Source organism: Lontra canadensis, unplaced genomic scaffold (genome assembly GCF_010015895.1).
Source record: "Lontra canadensis isolate GAN:19392208 unplaced genomic scaffold, GSC_riverotter_1.0 scaffold74, whole genome shotgun sequence".
In the NCBI taxonomy this organism is placed as follows: domain Eukaryota; kingdom Metazoa; phylum Chordata; class Mammalia; order Carnivora; family Mustelidae; genus Lontra; species Lontra canadensis.
Genome location: NW_022631068.1, coordinates 2636559 through 2653790, shown reverse-complemented (window position 1 = coordinate 2653790; position 17232 = coordinate 2636559). Strand labels below are relative to the sequence as shown.

The window sequence follows — 17232 nt, the reverse complement described above, 5'->3', positions numbered from 1 at the left end:
CATTTTACTAAGATACTAGTTAATTAAACAGAAGTGTCAGATAAGAGTTACAGAATAAGAGTGCCTGTCTCCACACGCTAGACCCAGGGACCACGGTTTCTAGCAGAGCTGATTGAGATTATAACCGGTCAGTGAAGGCAGTGTAATTAAGGGAGTAAAAGGGCTAGATTTGGGGATGGAAGGCTGGTTCAGATTCTTAGTTCTGTCTTTACGTTCTTTAGAGTCCTGAGTTTGCCTGCTCACGTATGAGATGGCAGCTGAATGGGTGAGATGTCCTTGCTTCTAGGCCCTTGCATGGACAGAGCTAAGAGATAGATGTGTCCACACATATATTTACACATATGTACACCCATGTCTGTTTATCTCGAAACCATGAGCTTATGGCCATTTCTGCAATTACAGTCCACTATGACACAGGCGATTCTAGCCTTTCATGTCTTTGTGTCTGTACCTTTCTTCTCCTCTCTGCTGGTGAGAAATCGGGCTCCTTCATTTTCAGTGTATTTACTTACTTGTTCAATCTCTCGGTATGGAAACAGTGTCCCCACCACATCACCCATCTTCTTGGCCAGCGCTGCCTACTCAGACCTGTCGTCTCTGCTTCAAGTTTCTTTCAGGCCCAGTGGTACTGTCTGAGCCCCTTCTCTGATTGATTTGTTCTGTTATAAATGTGCTTTCAAACATTTTTTTGTTTTTTGGTTTTTTTTGTAGGCCTGGAGAATTCTAAAGTAACCTGTGTTCTTGCTGGCTCAGATCACTCAGCCTCGCTGACAGGTAGGGACCCGCTCTTCGAGTCTAACACGCCGTTTGGAGTTCTGCACATTTCCACCTTGAATGGTGGATGTTGGGAAACAGAGGGAGGAGCGTAGACTTGGAGTCAGAATTCGGCTGCCTTCCCTGGTCTGATTTAGGAAGTCGCTTTACCTTCCAAGACCATTGCCTTCTCTACCAAATTCTCTGTGGGCAGTTTTGAGAAGTAAAGGTGAAAATACAGGTAAGGCGTCCACAGGAAGGAAACACAGGCTCGCTTCCTTTCCTCTCAGCTGTGTGGTAGGGACAAGAATATCCTCTTCTCAGGGTTGCTGTGATTGCCAAGTCACACAGCCAGCACTTAGGCATTAGAGCCCATTGTTGTCGTATCCCCTGGAGCCATTTGGTGTCTAACACAGCTCTCTGTTCCCTTTAGCTGTTTGCTCTCCGACTAACCTGTCTTCCAGTGCATTTATCTACCTCTCTGCTCTGTCTGTATTCATCTTCTCTTTATCTGTTTATCTCGATTTTTATTTTCCTTTCATCTTCACATCTTCCTATCTAATCTGTGTCTGTATGTCTTTCTAAATTGAGTTTGCACATATTTCTCTAAACTATTTTGTATTTTTATGCATTTCTGCAATCTGTTCCATCTCTTTGATCCCTCCACCTCTCTGTCTAATCTTTTTCTCTCGCACACTGTACCCCTCTTCTTGGTTATGCATCCTTCCATCATTCCACACACCCCGCCAATACAGTACAGACTTTCCATTGACAAAGCAGCGCCAAGAGTGCCCTGATCCCTACCGGTAGACTGAGACGAGAGCTCCGAGAGATTTATTTTGGTAAGGCCAGAGCTGAAGGCAGGACCTTTTTTGAGCAAAGGGGAATGACTTTCATACATAGTGTTTTGAGTGTTTTATGTGGAAATTAGGGTGTATGTGTACATAGGTACACATCACAGATAATTAATGGTGACGTGCGTTCTTCAACGTCAAATGTGTAATACAGTCCAACCGAGAAGCTGCTACTGTTTCCAGATTACAAAGCCATGATGTGAGAGTTTAAACACATTACAAATTCTGAACTACCAATAATTTGTTATTTAACAAATTCAGACAACCAGCCAATAAAAGAAATGCCTACTTTTAGCCTATGTTTCATATTAGGTAGACTTACATGTATGTTAAAAGGGTTGAGTTGAAGTGAATGGCCCTTGGGCATTTGGTCCCCTGTCTCCTTTTGTAGAGGAAGGGCTGGAGGCCCCAGGGTGAGAAGTGACTAGTCTGTGCCCCATGGTCAGTGACGGTTGAGGAAGGCATTCTTTTCTGAGACTAAGAGTATCATAAGAGATATTTCTACCTATCCTAATAGAGATATTTCTCTGCTATCCTAATCAGTTTGAAATGGCCAGCATTATATAAACGTAGAGATTTTCTCATTGCTTACTAGCACTTTCTTCAAAAATCTTAAAATTAGTGAAGTTATTTATTATTTCATATATGGAATACTTTTATGGTGTTTTTAAAACATAGATGTAGAATTTTTGTTTTACTGAGATATAATTCATCTATAAAATTCACCCCTTTACAGTGTATAAAGTTTAGTGATTTTTAAAGTATATTCACAAAGGAAATTGGTTTTTTATATTTTAAAAGTGAGTTAAAAATTGTGAAGGTTCATATCCCTCCTTCCTGTTGAAGCTGTTACCCATTGGATTTTGTTCATTGCTCTTTAGACCTTCTCTCTGGAGTCGTGGTAGGTTATATAACTCTTTGGCATTGCAGCAGAACGTAATTGTGCCTGCTGGTGCAACAGTGTAATGATCCGCATGTGGAAGGCAGTTTGTCTTTGCAAAAAGAAGGTTTAGACTTTCTAAGATAAATGAAGGCTTATTACAGACACGGACTCGCTGTCAGTGGCAGCTTGATAGCTAACCAGTCCATTAAACAGGCTGAGACTTTGCTGAGGGACTTCTCTGCCCTCTTGTAAGGGATCTTCCTACTTTGTATAGTCCGGTGAAGTCCAGGGAGGTTGCCCTCTCTCAGGGCATGAAGTACATCAAATTCACATCATTGAACTGCAGAATGTCAGTCCTGCAAGGTCAACTGAGTGACAGAATGACTCTACTGACTTACACTCCCACATCTTAGACCTGATGAAACAGGCACAGAATGTGAAATGTGAGAGCCGGTGTGGAAGGGCGACGGAGTAGCAGCTCTTGGACTGGAACCCCGAATCTTGGTCTGATGTCCTTAATGATACTATTTGGCTCTATACCAGACTGCCCTATGGCAAGCAATGCTGGAAGGCTTTTTTGGGAGGTCACGAAATGCTGTTGGAAGCAGAGGACTTGGCTTTCTGCTAACCGTGCTATCTTGAGAGTCATTTAAATCTCCAAGCCTTGATTGCTTTAGCTTCTAGAAGAATGCTCTCTAGTAGAAATATAATGTGAGCCACATTTCAAAAAGTAAAAAGATAAATTAATTTTAGTAATATATTTTATTTAACCCAATATACCCACAATATTATTTCAACGAGTAATCAATATGAAGACTATTAAGGAGATATGTGTTTTTTGTTTTAGGGTTTTTTGTTTGTTTGTTTGTTTTGTGCTAAGTCTGCAATCTGTTGTGCTTTTTTTTTTTCCCTAATATTTTATTTATTTATTTGACAGAGAGATAGAGAGCACAAGCAGAGCGGCAGGCAGAGGGAGAGAGAGAAGCAGGCTCTCTGCTGAGCAGGGAGCCCAATGCAGGGCTCGATCCCAGGACCCTGGGATCATGACCTGAGCCAAAGGCAGCCTCTTAACCCACTGAGCCACCCAGGCGCCCCTGTTGTGCTTTTTTTGACAACACATCTCAGTTTGGACGGGCCATATTTCAAGTGTTTAGGAGCCATGTGTGTGTGCCATGTGCTTCCAGTACAGTGTAGAAATGTGGAATGTTAGGGTTAGTTGGAAAAATCTTAGAGATCATTTGAGGAGTCACAAACTATAGGTTCATGGGCTGAATTGTGTAGCTCACAGATCCATCTGGTCTGGCCTCCGGTTAAAAATGTTTTTGAATGTACATGCCTTTTAGAGAAGCGTGCGCTCTATGGCTTGCTGCTGTGGCCTACCGGTCTCTCTTGTGGCCTGTGTCATCTGTTATACGGTCTGCCCTTCTAGGCCATGTGCCCTCCCCTCTGGTTTTCAGCTGGTGAAACTAAGGCTTTGAAAGTGATTTGTCCAAGGTCAGTAGCTGGTTAGGAGGTCTAGGAATAGAAGCCAGAGTCACTTGACTCTGAATTTGCTTTCTTTCTGTTAATTCCCAATGTCAGTCTGTGGTGTTCCTGCTTAAACCTCAGGACCACCGTGAGGTTCAAGTGAGCGACAGTGCTGTGTGTGTGGGTGGGAGGTAGCTGCATTGTGTTTTCTGCTGGACAGGGCATCTTGTGAGCTAGTCTTAGGTCTGAAAAGTTTAAGTTTAAATAATATATCTTTTAACCTGTTACTTTAAAAAGTTAACATATATTTTTCCTAACCAAGGGCAATGTAAACATATATTTTATGAAAAATGGAGAAACATGTTTTTCTTTTGGTAGATGTTCTATGAATATTTGTTGAATGAATTAATGAAAAAATAAACTTACACATTCCTATTCCTTGACAAACTATACTAAGAACATTTGGCCTTGTTTCCTATTTATAGAATTAACAGCAATCTTGTATGTTAATATGCTATACATGACTTTCGTATCTTGCTTTGCCCTATTCAACGTCATAGCATGAGAATAATACAACTTCTCTTAACCATTTTTTTCCCCCAGATTTGTCTTATTTCCCGTCATTTTGAGCTAATTCTCCTTCACCTCTTTTGTTCCCCTTCTGTTTGTTTAAGATGCAGGAGAGCTGTATGTTTGGGGAAGCAACAAGCATGGGCAACTGGCTTCCTTGGCTGCTTTTCTTCCTATGCCCCAGAAAATAGAAGCACAGTGTTTTCAGAATGAAAAGGTCACTTCTGTCTGGAGTGGGTGGACACACCTGGTTGCTCAGACAGGTGAGAGAGCAGCAGAGAATTTGTGGTTGGTAAGAGCAGTGAGGTGGGGTGGGGGAAAGGCTTGGAGGATAGCTGTCTAGACAGCTATGAATGCTCAGGACTAAGCCGGTGGGTTTTTACTGTGAAATGCTCTATGGACTGGGATGGGGAGGTTCTGGGATCGGGTTCTTCAGTCAGCCAGACATGGAGCTTTTCCTCTCTGGATCAAATGTTTACACAAAAAGAGGCAAGTCTCAGTTAGATGGGCTCTTTCTGGCCCTACAAATCCTTGAGGTTTTGAGAAGTAACTATGGTAGCAAGCATTACCCAGAGGTTTGTTTGGGCTGCTGGGGAGTTTTTGCCTTGTCCTAGCTGAAGAGATGACTACTTGCCTTTCCACCTGAGTCTAAATTAAAGGCTTCTGAAACTTAAAGATTCGTATTTCAAGATTGAGGCAGGAGCATTATTTTGAATCATAATTGGCGTGATATTTTGATTCACATTTCCATTAACCCTAACAAACCACATACATTGATTCAGACATCCGATATATCCTGTCAGATGTCACCTTACGGTGGCATGCCATCCAGCTTCAGACATCTTTATCTTTTCTTGAGTATTTATTTCTCATCTTTCCCTCAGGGCTTGTCTCCTTTTGTGGTCTTCATATTGCTGATTTTGTTCTCTGGGTTTGTTTTTTTATGGCCTGTCTTCTTCCCCGCCTTCCCAGCACTTCCACTGACTTACATAGAGTTTCCCAGATAGGCCATTTGTAATTCTTAAGATCTATGCTCATGTCAGAGACCCCTGAAGCTCAGGGGTTCTCAGGAGTCCCCTTGCCTGCCCTTGCCTACTTATTAGATACACTTGGATCTCCAGACTCACAAGTACCGACCTAGTGACTGCTAGTTACTGCAGGGATGTCTGCTTTTTGTAGGTTTTCCCCTTCAGTTATCCCTGGCAGGTACGCCCCACTCACTACACACTGGAACACACAGACATACACTTGAGAGTCTTCATATCCATGAGGCTTTTCGTTGGTCTTTGAAAAGATTTTGTGGCCATTTTGGAACACAGGCCTTTATAACAAAGGTGTAAAATAAACTTTCCATATTGACCACTTCAGAGATGCTCTAAAGGGGAAAGTCATGACTTCCTCAAAGAGGTTCAGACTGCTAGAAGATTGGGACGGTCTACAAAAACTCTTCCTAAGGAGACTCATTGAGCACGGTAGTCATGTATTCGCAATTGTTAATATTTGCCTTTTACCTCTGACGATGAGCTCTGTGAGGGACAGTACCGTGTTAGTCTTGTTTGCTTCTGTCTCTTCCCTTTCTAGTTAGAAGAGAGTAAATATCTTCAGATACACATGAGTCAACGGAGATAGCTAGGATTTCTGACCTCTTTCCTTGGTCTCACTGGTTCATGAACAGAAGGCTTCAGTTTGTCTCAAAGCAAATCAGTTCTTATTGGGACCCTACTGAGCGATGTAGTCAGTGTTGGGGAAAAGACCTGGGCTGTGCCCTTGCTAGAACGCGTAGACAGGCCTGGGTCTAAGAAGGTAGACATGGAAGATTGTACCAGCCATCCATCCAGCCATCCATCCATCATACAAATGGTGAGGGTCTATTTATGTACTACACCTTGTACTAGATACAGATCCTGCTGTCAGGGAGCCCCCTGTTCACTGGGGGAGACCGACCTGCTACCCAGTTTTGGCACACCTGTGCAGCAGTAGAGCGAAGTACAACGTACAGAAGGGGCATAGAAGGGGGCAGGAGTATGAGCAGTTGGGTGCTACCAGGTGGGCGTATAATGGTTAGTCAGTCTGCAAAGAACTACCACACAGTCAGGTACACTTCTACCAAACGGCAGTGAGTTTTGTTGAGCCTTTCAGTAAACCCTCTAACTGCGTAGGTAGCTGATGAACAAGTGATGCAAGATGCTGCTTCTTGGGGTCTAGCCTTGTAGCCTCGGAACTGACACTGATTTCCACGTCTGGGCCAAAGCCCAGCCCTCGGTGTGTGAGCTTGGAACCCATAGCCCTGACGCTGTCTGAGTCACCCCAGTCGCTCTAGAGCTCAGCTTCCCATCACCACCTCCACTTGACAGCGAGATTTTTCGCTAATGTTTCAGCTGTTTAATTAACTTGTTAATTCAGACCTCTTGTTTATGTACTCTGTCACTTTTCCCTTTCTCCTTAGTCCAGATTGGTTGTAAGCTGGGGTGTCTCAGTGTCCTGGCTCTTGTACTGAATTTGGGGAAATGGGAGTCTCCCGCTACTTGATTCACTGATTTTGTGCTCCTTCTAGCAGCAGTGGAAGCTTTTGCCCTGGCCCAGAGTCATTGAGAAGAAACACCCAGGGTTTCCAGTTCAGTCAGACTCAGCGGCTCGTATTAATGGGAACAAGATTTGCTCACAGGGTCAGAAGCAGCTCATTAATGGAACAAGGAGTTATTTGGCTCTGGTTGTTTTTACCAGCTCCAGTGAGAAATTGCTCCTGGGACTTACCTGCAGGCCACATCAGCACAGAGGCTGCTCTCGGGCTCATTGTGGAAGGCGGTCATTGTGTGATATTGAGTAAATATCACTCTGGCCATCTGTCTCTCCAGTTAGGTGGGATGGGAAGGGGTGGATTAGGAGCAGAGAAAGAGGAGTGGACTCTGCTTGTCCCCTTCTGCACAGTCCTCGGCTAGCACTGTCAACCCCAGGCAATTTTATGCCCCAAGATTGTCTGCAATGTCTGGAGACATATTTGTTTCATTTTGTTTTAAGATTTTATTTATTTGTTTGACAGACAGAGATCACAAGTAGGCAGAGAGAGAGGGCAGGGGAAGCAGGCTCCCCGCTGAGCAGAGAGCACGATGCAGGGGTCGATCCCAGGACTCTGAGATCATGACCTGAGCCGGAAGCTTTTTGTAGGCGAAGGCAGAGGCTTAACCCACTGAGCCACCCAGGTGCCCCTGTAGACATATTTGGTTCTCACAACTGGGGGGTCACTACTGGCCCTTTGTTGGTAGACACCCCAGATGCTGCTAAACATCCTGCATTCCACAGGACAGTTCCCCCACCACAAAGAAATACTAGCCCCAAATCTGAGTCTTGGCACCATCGAGACATCCTAGATGGCCCGAGACTGCCCTCCATTCCCCAGTGGTGGGTGCTCGGCTAGTGCAGTTCACACGGTATCAACCTAACTTTACAGCTTCTCTGTATGGGAATCCGGGGTGCAGGCTCTGGCCTCCCCCTTCAGGAGTCTGGTGCCTGCCTGCAGTGTTTGCGATGGAAAAATACTTTTCTCTGTTAGTCAGAGTCACTTGGAAAGAGTCCAAGAGAACCTGTTCTAATCTGGGAAAGTTGGCAAGGATACCTGTGTCTCAGGCTGGAGGAGCTGCATTCTAGAAACCTTTCCTAAGCTGCTTAATGTCCCTGATCATTGTTCTCAGGAACTTCGTGGGACTCCTGGGTGACTTTACCCAGGCTCAGTGACCTGCAGCTGTCTCCTCCCAGAGTCCTGATTTCCTGGCCCAAGATGCGTTAGTGAGGTCTGGGAGCAGATCTGGGTGCCTTTCTAGCTTGACAACCTTGGTCCAGTCACTTGACCTGTCTTGGCCTCAACTTGCTCCTCTCTCAGGGAGGAGTTACAGCCTGCCTCCATTCTACACAGGGCTGCTGTGAGGGTTGAATGAGTGGATCTGTGTGAAGGAGCCCGTCTAACTGTCAAATGCTGTCCACACGTGATGGAGGGGTGCCTGCGGTTGGGATATGTGAGTATTCTAAGGCTTAAGTGATACTTCTAGAACTTCTGTGTTGACAGGATCTGCAGAGCTTGAGACATCCAGCTTTCCCCGAGGCCTTATGAGCAGGCCAGAGATACTCAGTGTCCAGCTCTGAGAGGGAGAGCTTCCTAAAGTCTTTCACTTACACGAAGGCTGGCAAGTGGCAGCTTTTTTCTTCTCACCAGCAGTTAGGAGGATCTTCATGGCCTTTGAGATAGCTTTCCTGGGAAGATCTCTGATCACCCTATCGCTCCTTCATGGTACACATCCCAGTTTGTAATTGTATACATCCGTGTGTGTTCTCATTTAACATCTACGCTGTCAATCCCGTGAAAGCAGCATCTGTTTTGCTCATGGCTGTGTCCCCAGCACCTGGCGTAGGCCTGGCACATAGTAGAGGGTCAGTAACGAAACTGTTGAATGAACGGATAAATGGCAAGGTACAGAGCAGCAGGGGCTTTGAAGTCAGACAGGCCTAGGTCTCTCCATCTCCGCTCTGCTGGCATCCTGACTGTGTGGCTGTGGGCAGCCCCAGCTCTCTCCACCCTTATTGCCACCACCATGGATCCCAGATTGGCCTCTGACCTCCTTGTCTTCCCACACTCACTCCCCAAATCACTCCCCCTAATTACCTGCCCCCCAAATCTGTTCTCCATACCTCAGTTGGAAGGTCTTTACAATCCCACCATGTCGCATTCCAGTGGCTTTCCAACGTTCTTATGATAAAAATGTACTCCTTCATGGTCCCACGAGGCCCCTTGTAATCTACCCTCTGCCTGCCATGCTGGCCCCGTTTCGTACCGTGCCGGCTCTTGCCTGTCCAGCCAATGTCCACTCTGGCCTTTACACGGTATGTTGACTGCGCTGTGTATTTCCTACCACATTTGCACCTCATGTTCCCTCGATTTGGCACACTTATCCCTGCACTCCTTCTTCATTTTGACTTAGTTACATCCTTTTTTTTTTTTTTTTTCCGGACCTCAGCTTAGTCATTGCCTCCCAGGGAGGCCTTCCCTTGACGCCCCTGACTAATCACTTTTCCCTTTTATCCGTCTCCTAGCACTACAGCTTCTCCTTTGTGCTGTTTTTTGTAGATTCTTTGACTAGCTTCCCCTCCCACTAGACAGGGAGCCTTATAAGGGCAGGAGCTACATTGCTTTCACTCAGTATTATATGCCCGGTGCTTGGCAAAGTACTTGGCAGATGGGAGGTTGGTGCTCAGTACACGTTGGACAAATGAATAAATGAGCTTATTTTCTCATTAGGGAAATGGGAGAATATTGCTGACCTTGCATGAGGATTAAGTGAGATAGATGATGTCTTAAAGCTTCCAGGATCCATGAGGACTGGGTTCATGTGTCGGTTCAGTACATGTTGGTGTCCCCTGCTCTTGGAAACTCTGGAGCTCTCTGGAGTTCCCATGCCCCATATCTTTTTCCAGCAGAAGTCTCCATGGGGCTGACTGGATGTCTCTGGACAGGTAATAGGTTGATTCAGAAGTCTCCTGGTGAGTGCAGAAAGATCAGTGCTTACAAATGCTAAGTGCTGGTGGCTGGTGATTTATTAGAATCTCAAGGGGAATGATTTACACAAGGTCCCGACCTTAGCATGGGGTTGGTCAGAGTGTCTAGAATCTCGTTGCTTTTGGCATACTGGAAGCTTTCCCTGAGCCACGCAGTATCCTGAATTAGTCTTGTGGTCTCACGATGGCTCTGGACTGAGAAAGTCAGCCCAAATACAGAGTTCTTGACATTCTTCAGTTTCTTCAGTGTCACCTAAGAAAGTCCCAGAATCTTGGAAGTTGGAGAATCAGAGATGGAAGAAGAGACTTCCTCACTTTGCAGCTGAAAAAATGAAAGAGGAGAAAGAGTGATTTATGGCAGCATTAAAGCCAGAAGTCCAGTTCTACTTTTCAGTAAAATTTTTTCCCCTCCCATCATAGTCCTTTTGGTTCCTGGTTATATCCTTTTATAGTTGAGATATGTTTTATTCTTTTGTATCTTTAAAGTGGGGAATTGCAGGCACATGTGGAAGGGACCAGCTCTTAGCCACTCTCCTTTCTTGTTTCAAGTGTCACTGACCCAGAGATATTTTATTGTATTTGATGTCTAAGCATTAGTGAAATTCAAGCCCAGGCATTGATTCACACTATTTTTTTTTTGAATTTATAAATATATCTAATGCTGATTTTTCTGTTTTGGGGCCAGGATCCTTTTTAGAATAGGGTGACAGTGTGTATTACTCCATCTTCTTTGGGACCAAATATCGTGAAACCTCAACCGAGCCCAGGGAGATTCTGACCTCATGGGCTCTATTTAAAGCAGATGCTTTGGAATTCATGATGTTTGTGCTTTAGAACTCTGAAAACCCAATGGTTGAAAGTCAAAGCGAGCCTAAAGGACTATTTTGAAATGAATAGCTTTGCTTATTCTAAAGTCATTCATTTTTATCCGAGCATCCTTAGAATATGAGGAATGGATGAGAACTTCAAGCTCATCTGGCTGGACTCTGTCACTTTAGAGATGGGGAAACTGAGGACTGACGGGGTGTGAGTGGAGGAGGTGGAGCAGAACTCAGGTGTCAAGTCTCTTTGTGCAGTGCTCTCTCCACCGTGTCTCAGCCTCTCCAGAGACGATGAGGAGATGTGGAGGACTTCACTAAGATAACCCAGGGACCCGAAGGAAGAGTAGTTTCTTCTGTACCAGAAGTTCTGCTTCAAGAGAACACTGATTCTTACCTCAAGTGTGTAGCCGTAGAATCCCTGAATGGATTTGTGTGTGCAGTAGAAAGTAGGAGATGGTGCCCAGGAGCAAGGGTCAGGACACCATTCCAGGACTCAGAAGCAACTGTGTGTCTGTTTGTAATCGTATCATAGCAGTCATAGCTCTCACAGACCACTTTTATCGCCATAAAGTGCTTTTGTGTCCATTTCCTCCTGTGAAGCTGGCAAGATGGGTGTTATCCTTGTGTCACAGACAAGTCCCTAATTGGGCAGCTGCATCGCCCTGGTTTACTAGACTGGCAGAACCAAAACTTGAACCCAGTCAAGCCTGCTGCTCTGATTGCAAGTGTGTATCTCAGAATGCTCTAGCTCATAACTGAACAACTTCTGCTCTTCAGAGAAGCCTCTTTCTCCAGTTTTTTTCCAGTGATTCTTCCAAGCAATAAGGAAGGAAGTTCTTAGTTATCCTTGATCGTTCCGTGGGATTTGCGGAACGCTGTATGTATATAGCACTGTGCTACAGGATACAGGGGAATAGAAAATCCGGAACTACTTGGATGAGCAAGTGAAATATTTAGTAGAAGAATAAAAAAGCATGTGGCAAAGAGTCAGAAGACTGGCCCAGACACTGAAGCCTCTAGGGTTTCAGGGGAAGGAGAGGTCCACGTGGGTGATGGTGGTCAAGGAAGGGTGTGAAATCCTTTGAGAAGGTCACCTTTGAGAAGTGGAGAGTTTGGGACTTGGTTCTTTTGCTTTCTTTTTGTCCTCTGGCAAGACACAAAACTCCCTGGTCCCTTTCTTCCCATCTGGCCAACAGAAGGTTGTGGACATAGTGATCTCTAGGGACCAATCCAGCTCTGGAATTCCCCCCTCTATTAAAATAAAACGGACCTAAGGAAATAATTACAGAAGTATTGGAAGATTAAGTATATCGCCACTCATTGCAGCCTAATTTATAGTGACAGCAAATGCATGGATATAAGAGGGATTGTAGGGGGATTCATTAAAATAAATTATATAACCATATGTTAAAATATATAGCAATTATATAGGATGTTGTAGAAGGATGTTTAATGACAGGAATATGCTCATGAGATAGTGAGTGAAAAGAATGGATTATAGTAAATTACTGCACTGTAATTTCCAACTTTTCTTTTAAAAGGATGTTTGAATAGGAAAGAAAAGAAGGAAACATACTAGAATTTTACCTCTGATTGGTGGAATTATGTGGGGCTTTTATTTTCTTTTTTACTTTTATGCTGAATAGTTTGTGGTCTGATTATATCTCCCATAAATGTTAAGGTTAATGAATAAAATTTCTTGCCCCTCCGTGCAGGGAACTAGCCCCTTTACCTCCCATCCTGGGTATGTGTCCTTGATACGTTTCTTCCACGGGCTTCATTTGGGAGGTCTCATGGAAGAAAGGCAAGAGACTGTAGAAGGAGGCAGGAATGCAGAGATCTATTTTTGGCTTAGTCATGAGTCAGCTTTGTGACCTCAGACAAGTCCCTTCTGAACATCCCCGAGCCTTGGTTTCCTCATCGGAAGACAGGAGTTGGAGGTCACAAAAAGTTCTTTGGGCTCCAAGATATACTTGCTCCTAAAGATGGAATTTCTCCACTGTCGTGGTGCTGGCTTAGGGCCTCATTGGTTCCTGGTGTCCTTGTTTTCTTTCCTGCTCCTCTGCACTGGGTGCCAGCTGACTTTTCCTGTTCCAAGTTCAAGGTGGGACTGAATGGAGTTTGTTGGTAGGACTTGGGGCCCGAGAGGCTGTAGTGACAGCATTACACCACTAGAGGGAAGCATTGTTTGATTGCTTTTCCTTTCCCACTGTCCCTTATCTGCTCTGCAGGTAAAAAATAGCCTGATTTGCCCTGATTGGGTTTCAAATTCTAGAATTTTAGAATGAAAAGGACTTTGAGTATCATCTAGTAGAACTCTCATTATATTGCAGATGTGAGTAACAGAGACCAGAAAAGGCAAGTGACCTATTTAAAGCCACGCAGTATATTTTCTTAGGGTCTGAACTAGAGTGTTTAGGAGAAGGCTGCAGACAGGGCCAAGAGTGTGGTCCATTGAGTCCACAAAGTGTGGACAGTTTCCACAGTTATGCAGGAATCTGAGAGCTCTGCCTGGATGCACCTTTACTGTGCTGCTCTGGTCAGGTGCTGAGAGGCCTGGAGATAGAGAAGCGAAGACCTAACTGTACCCTGAGGAGCTCGTGTCTGCTAGAAGAAGCGCATGCAGACACATGAGCCTCCCCCAGCACACCTTCCCCATCTTCTGATGGTGTGCCCTCCTGGGATCTGCACTGGGTGTTGACTTGGAGGCCGGCTTATGGGAGATCGGCAGGTGTCCTCAAGACTGATGCCCTCCAAGGTTAGGAGACAGACTCCCCGGGCACCTCCAGTTTGTAATTCCCAGGGCACTTCTGCCAGCAGTGCTCACATGTTCCCATGTCCTGTCTTGCCCCTTTCTCGAAGTTTGCAAGGAATCCTAACAGTTTGTTTCCCACCTTTGAAAGGCTTTGTTTCCTTGGTCCTGGGCTGACTTTATTTTTGGTTTGCAGGGTGCCCACCAGCCCTAAGCACTGTGGTAAAGTGGAACTGTTGGTGGTCTGGGAGCCAGGCAACTGTGCGACCTTGGGCAGTTCCTTCCTGTCTTTGGGCAGGGAGGTCTGTCTCTCAGCTGCAGTGATGTCGTCTCTGTTAGAGAGATGAAGGTCTGGCATTATTTTTGGTTTTCATGTTTGGCAATGAATGCCCATTGATCTGTGGTCCATGGAAGTGTGGTATGTGTCCAGCTGAAGCAGACGCAATATTTGTGCTTTGAAGCGGACTCTTTTGAATAAGGGGGTTGCTGGGGCGCCTGACCAAAGCCAAGTGCGGCAGGGCCTAGAGGGCCACCAGATGGCAGTAGTGGGCAAGCAGACAGCCTTGGGGTGAGATGAGTAGGGCCAGCCTCCAGAATCAGAGTTAGCAAGGTCAAAGCTGGAAGAACCCCTAGAGGTCATCCAGGCCCTCTTTTTATGGATGGGAGAACTCAGGCCCAAAGAAGGAAGAGGTTACCTAAGGTCTTGCTATGAGTTAATACCTGATTGTCTCCTTGCTCAGGAGAAGAACTGAGATCGTTTTGGCCCCTAGTTGGCTGTTCCCCAGGAGAGACAGCAGACAAGGGCCTGGGCCCTGGGCCAGTGAGCCAGAGGTGGGAAGGGAAGAGGGCAGCAGTTAAGTGTCCTGCCTTGTTCCTGGTGTCTTTGAGCGTCCGGTCCTAATGATTTTCACCCTTGAACCTGCAGTAAGTGCAACGCCTGGTATCTTTTCTGTTCGTGCTTGTCTTCCCAGCTCTCCTCTGGGCCAGGGCCCTCTCGTCAGGCTGTGCCATGATGGGGTCTTCCTCAAGGGTCATCTCACAGCCCCCACACCCAACAGATGGGTAGGTCCAGGGCCTTACGCTGCAATAGGTCATGAGTTAACACAGTAATTTCCAAGGGTGTCAGTGTAGGGCGGGGAGCCAATCTTTGCCAAGCACGTACCACGAGCTAGGTGCTCTGCCACGAGCTGCCACTTACATCCTCCTCCTACCTCTGTGAGATGAGCTTCCCTTCCATTCGTTCTGAGTGAGGAAACTAAGGCTCAGAGAGGCTGAGGGGCTTGTCCAAAGTAACACAACCAGTTAAGCAAAGCAGACCATTGAACCAGGCTCTGTTTGATGTCAGGGGTCACACTCATCTTATTGCATCATGCCACCTCCCCTCAAAGTGACCGTGCTGCAGATGTGGCAGGCGACTCTCGGGCTATGGGGCAGGGAGGAACACATACTGTTCTCTCTTTCTGGGAAGTAGGGGCATTATGGGGGCGCTGGGGAGGAGGCCTTAGAAACATGGAAGAGGAGGGCAGTCACAGGCAGGTTGGGTGGTGGCTGAGGGGACGCTGGGTACCTTTGCTCTCTGTGCCTGGGCTCCAGCCCTTCCCTGCACCAGGAGGGCGGGACCGTGGTCCCCACAAAGCTCTTGACACACTCAGGCGCCTTCTGCACACGGTCACCTCCCATAGAGGCCCTCCCTGTCCACCGCCACCCTCTCAGCACGCTCCTCTCCCTTCACGGCTTTATTTTTCACAACAGCAGTTCTTGCTGCCTGGAACCAGGGTATCTCTGCTTGTTTGTTTACTTGTCACATCTCCTCAGCAAATGTGAGCCTTGCCAGGTGAGGGTCTTGTTCTGTGTTACTCACCTTTGTGTCTCCCCGGGCCCAGAGGAGAGGCTCAGTGAGTGGTAACTGCACGGAATGGCTGCAGCTTCTGGACATGGCTGGGCCATTCCAGGGGCCTGGGCTCAGGAGACCTGGCCTGTGGCCCTGCCTTCTTCCCGCCTTCTCGGGGAGCCCAGGGCAGAGAGCCTCCGCTCCCTGGGGTGGACAGTGATGCCTGGTCGCTCACAGTGTTAGGGCCAGCCTTGCCCTGGATGTCTGCGAGGCCTTCCCTTTAGTCCTTGGTTTCAGTCACTGTGGACTCCAGCCACACTGCGAGCTCACCAGATGGTTCTGGGAAGGGTTTAGAGGACCCAGGCAGAGGGCTCGGTTTCCATTTAAGGAATCCTTCTCCTCTCTCCTGGTGGATTGATTTGTTCCAGGAGCTCTCTCAAAGTGAGCATTAAGTGACTGGCCTGTAATTTCACCATCATTTTTAGGGTCTTGACAGATGGCACTGCACTTGCCCTTCCTCGGGGGACCTTGCCTGTCTCACGGGAGCTCTCAATAATCATAGTGACAGCCAGTGCCTTGAAGTGCTCTCGGATGTGTGCCAAGACAAAAGTGGGCCATTTTGAGGAATCTTGGGTCCTCTTCTTAATCAGAGAGTGACTTTTTACTTCAGGAGGAAGCCTCATGTGGCCAAAAGACCTGAAGAGCCAGGTTCAAGCTCTGTTTGGCTGTTTTTTGGCTGTGTGATCTTAGGCAAGTCATTTAACCTCTCTGGGCCTGAATTTCCTCATCTGTTAAATGAGCCTCCTAATCTTTGATTTGTCTGCCTCGTGGGATATATGATGTCATTCACTTACTCACACATTCCTTCTTCACTCCTTCTCTCCGTTATTCGACAAGTATTTGTTGACTAGGCAGAGGTGAGGGGAGGGCACTCCAGGCAGAAGGAATACTGGAAATAAAGCTGTAGAAATGGGAGGTGCCCCTTGGCATAGTTTGCTTAGCTAGGGGCTGGAGAGAAGAGGAAGGGACTGGAATCATTCAAGTGTAACAGGCGTGGGTCCTTATTCAGGCCTTACGTGTGAGCTATGGAAGGGGCAGCTGGACGTTTCTGTTGGGGGGCGAGGGGGAGGGCGCGGTGGAGGAATAAGAATGATGAAGGAAAGGCCGTGCCTCAAGGTGGCTCTTACCTCACACTGGCCTTCTGCTTCAGGCCTCACGTCTGTGGCTGAGTTTTAGGTGCTTTGGCCCTATCCCCCATGAGCTGGGTGACCAGTGGAATGCATAAGACTGGTAGGGACTGGAGTTCTCTGGCTCATTGGTCTGCCTTCTGGGGAGATGTCCTAGGCCACGTGCAAGGTCACTTAGGAAGCCATCACGCTGCCATCAATACAAATTTCTCTGTGGCCTAAAGATGAGCAGCTTGGGGGCCTCTCCCACGCCTGCCCGAGGAGATGGAGGTGTGTGGGGAAGGGCTGCTCACCTCTATCAAAGACACACTGGGCCAGGTGTTTGCCAGGCCTTTACAGAATCATCTGTTTGCACAGAGTTTGCACAGAGTTCACATAGGAGGGACCTAAAGGGGACTTAGGAGAGGTGGGCCCCCCTCCCTAGTGGCTGAGCCATACTCTTCTCAGCGTGCAGCAAGGGAGGGCGGTTAGCAGGATGACTGGTCAGCTCAAGGCTGTGGGAAAAGCACTTTGTGGGCTGGGAATTGCTGTGTGCTCGGGCAGGGAGTCACAGAAGTACCGCTTCCCAGT

At 46.7% G+C, this 17232-nt stretch overlaps 1 protein-coding gene across 9 annotated transcripts in view; it reads left to right on the top strand.

Moving 5' to 3' along the window:
- SERGEF (secretion regulating guanine nucleotide exchange factor) overlaps positions 1–17232 on the top strand; it is a 217265-nt gene that overhangs the window by 19033 nt on the left and 181000 nt on the right. For 7 of the 9 annotated variants that reach the window (XR_004385402.1, XM_032881155.1, XM_032881154.1 and 4 more), the window contains 2 exons: positions 712–774; positions 4632–4790. Coding sequence is in view for 8 of the 9 variants with exons in the window: in XM_032881155.1 (XP_032737046.1) it covers positions 712–774; positions 4632–4790 (222 nt within the window). In the remaining variant the exon portion in view is untranslated. The remainder of the gene's footprint in view (positions 1–711; positions 775–4631; positions 4791–17232) is intronic. The other 2 variants (XM_032881153.1, XM_032881158.1) reach the window with 2 other exon arrangements.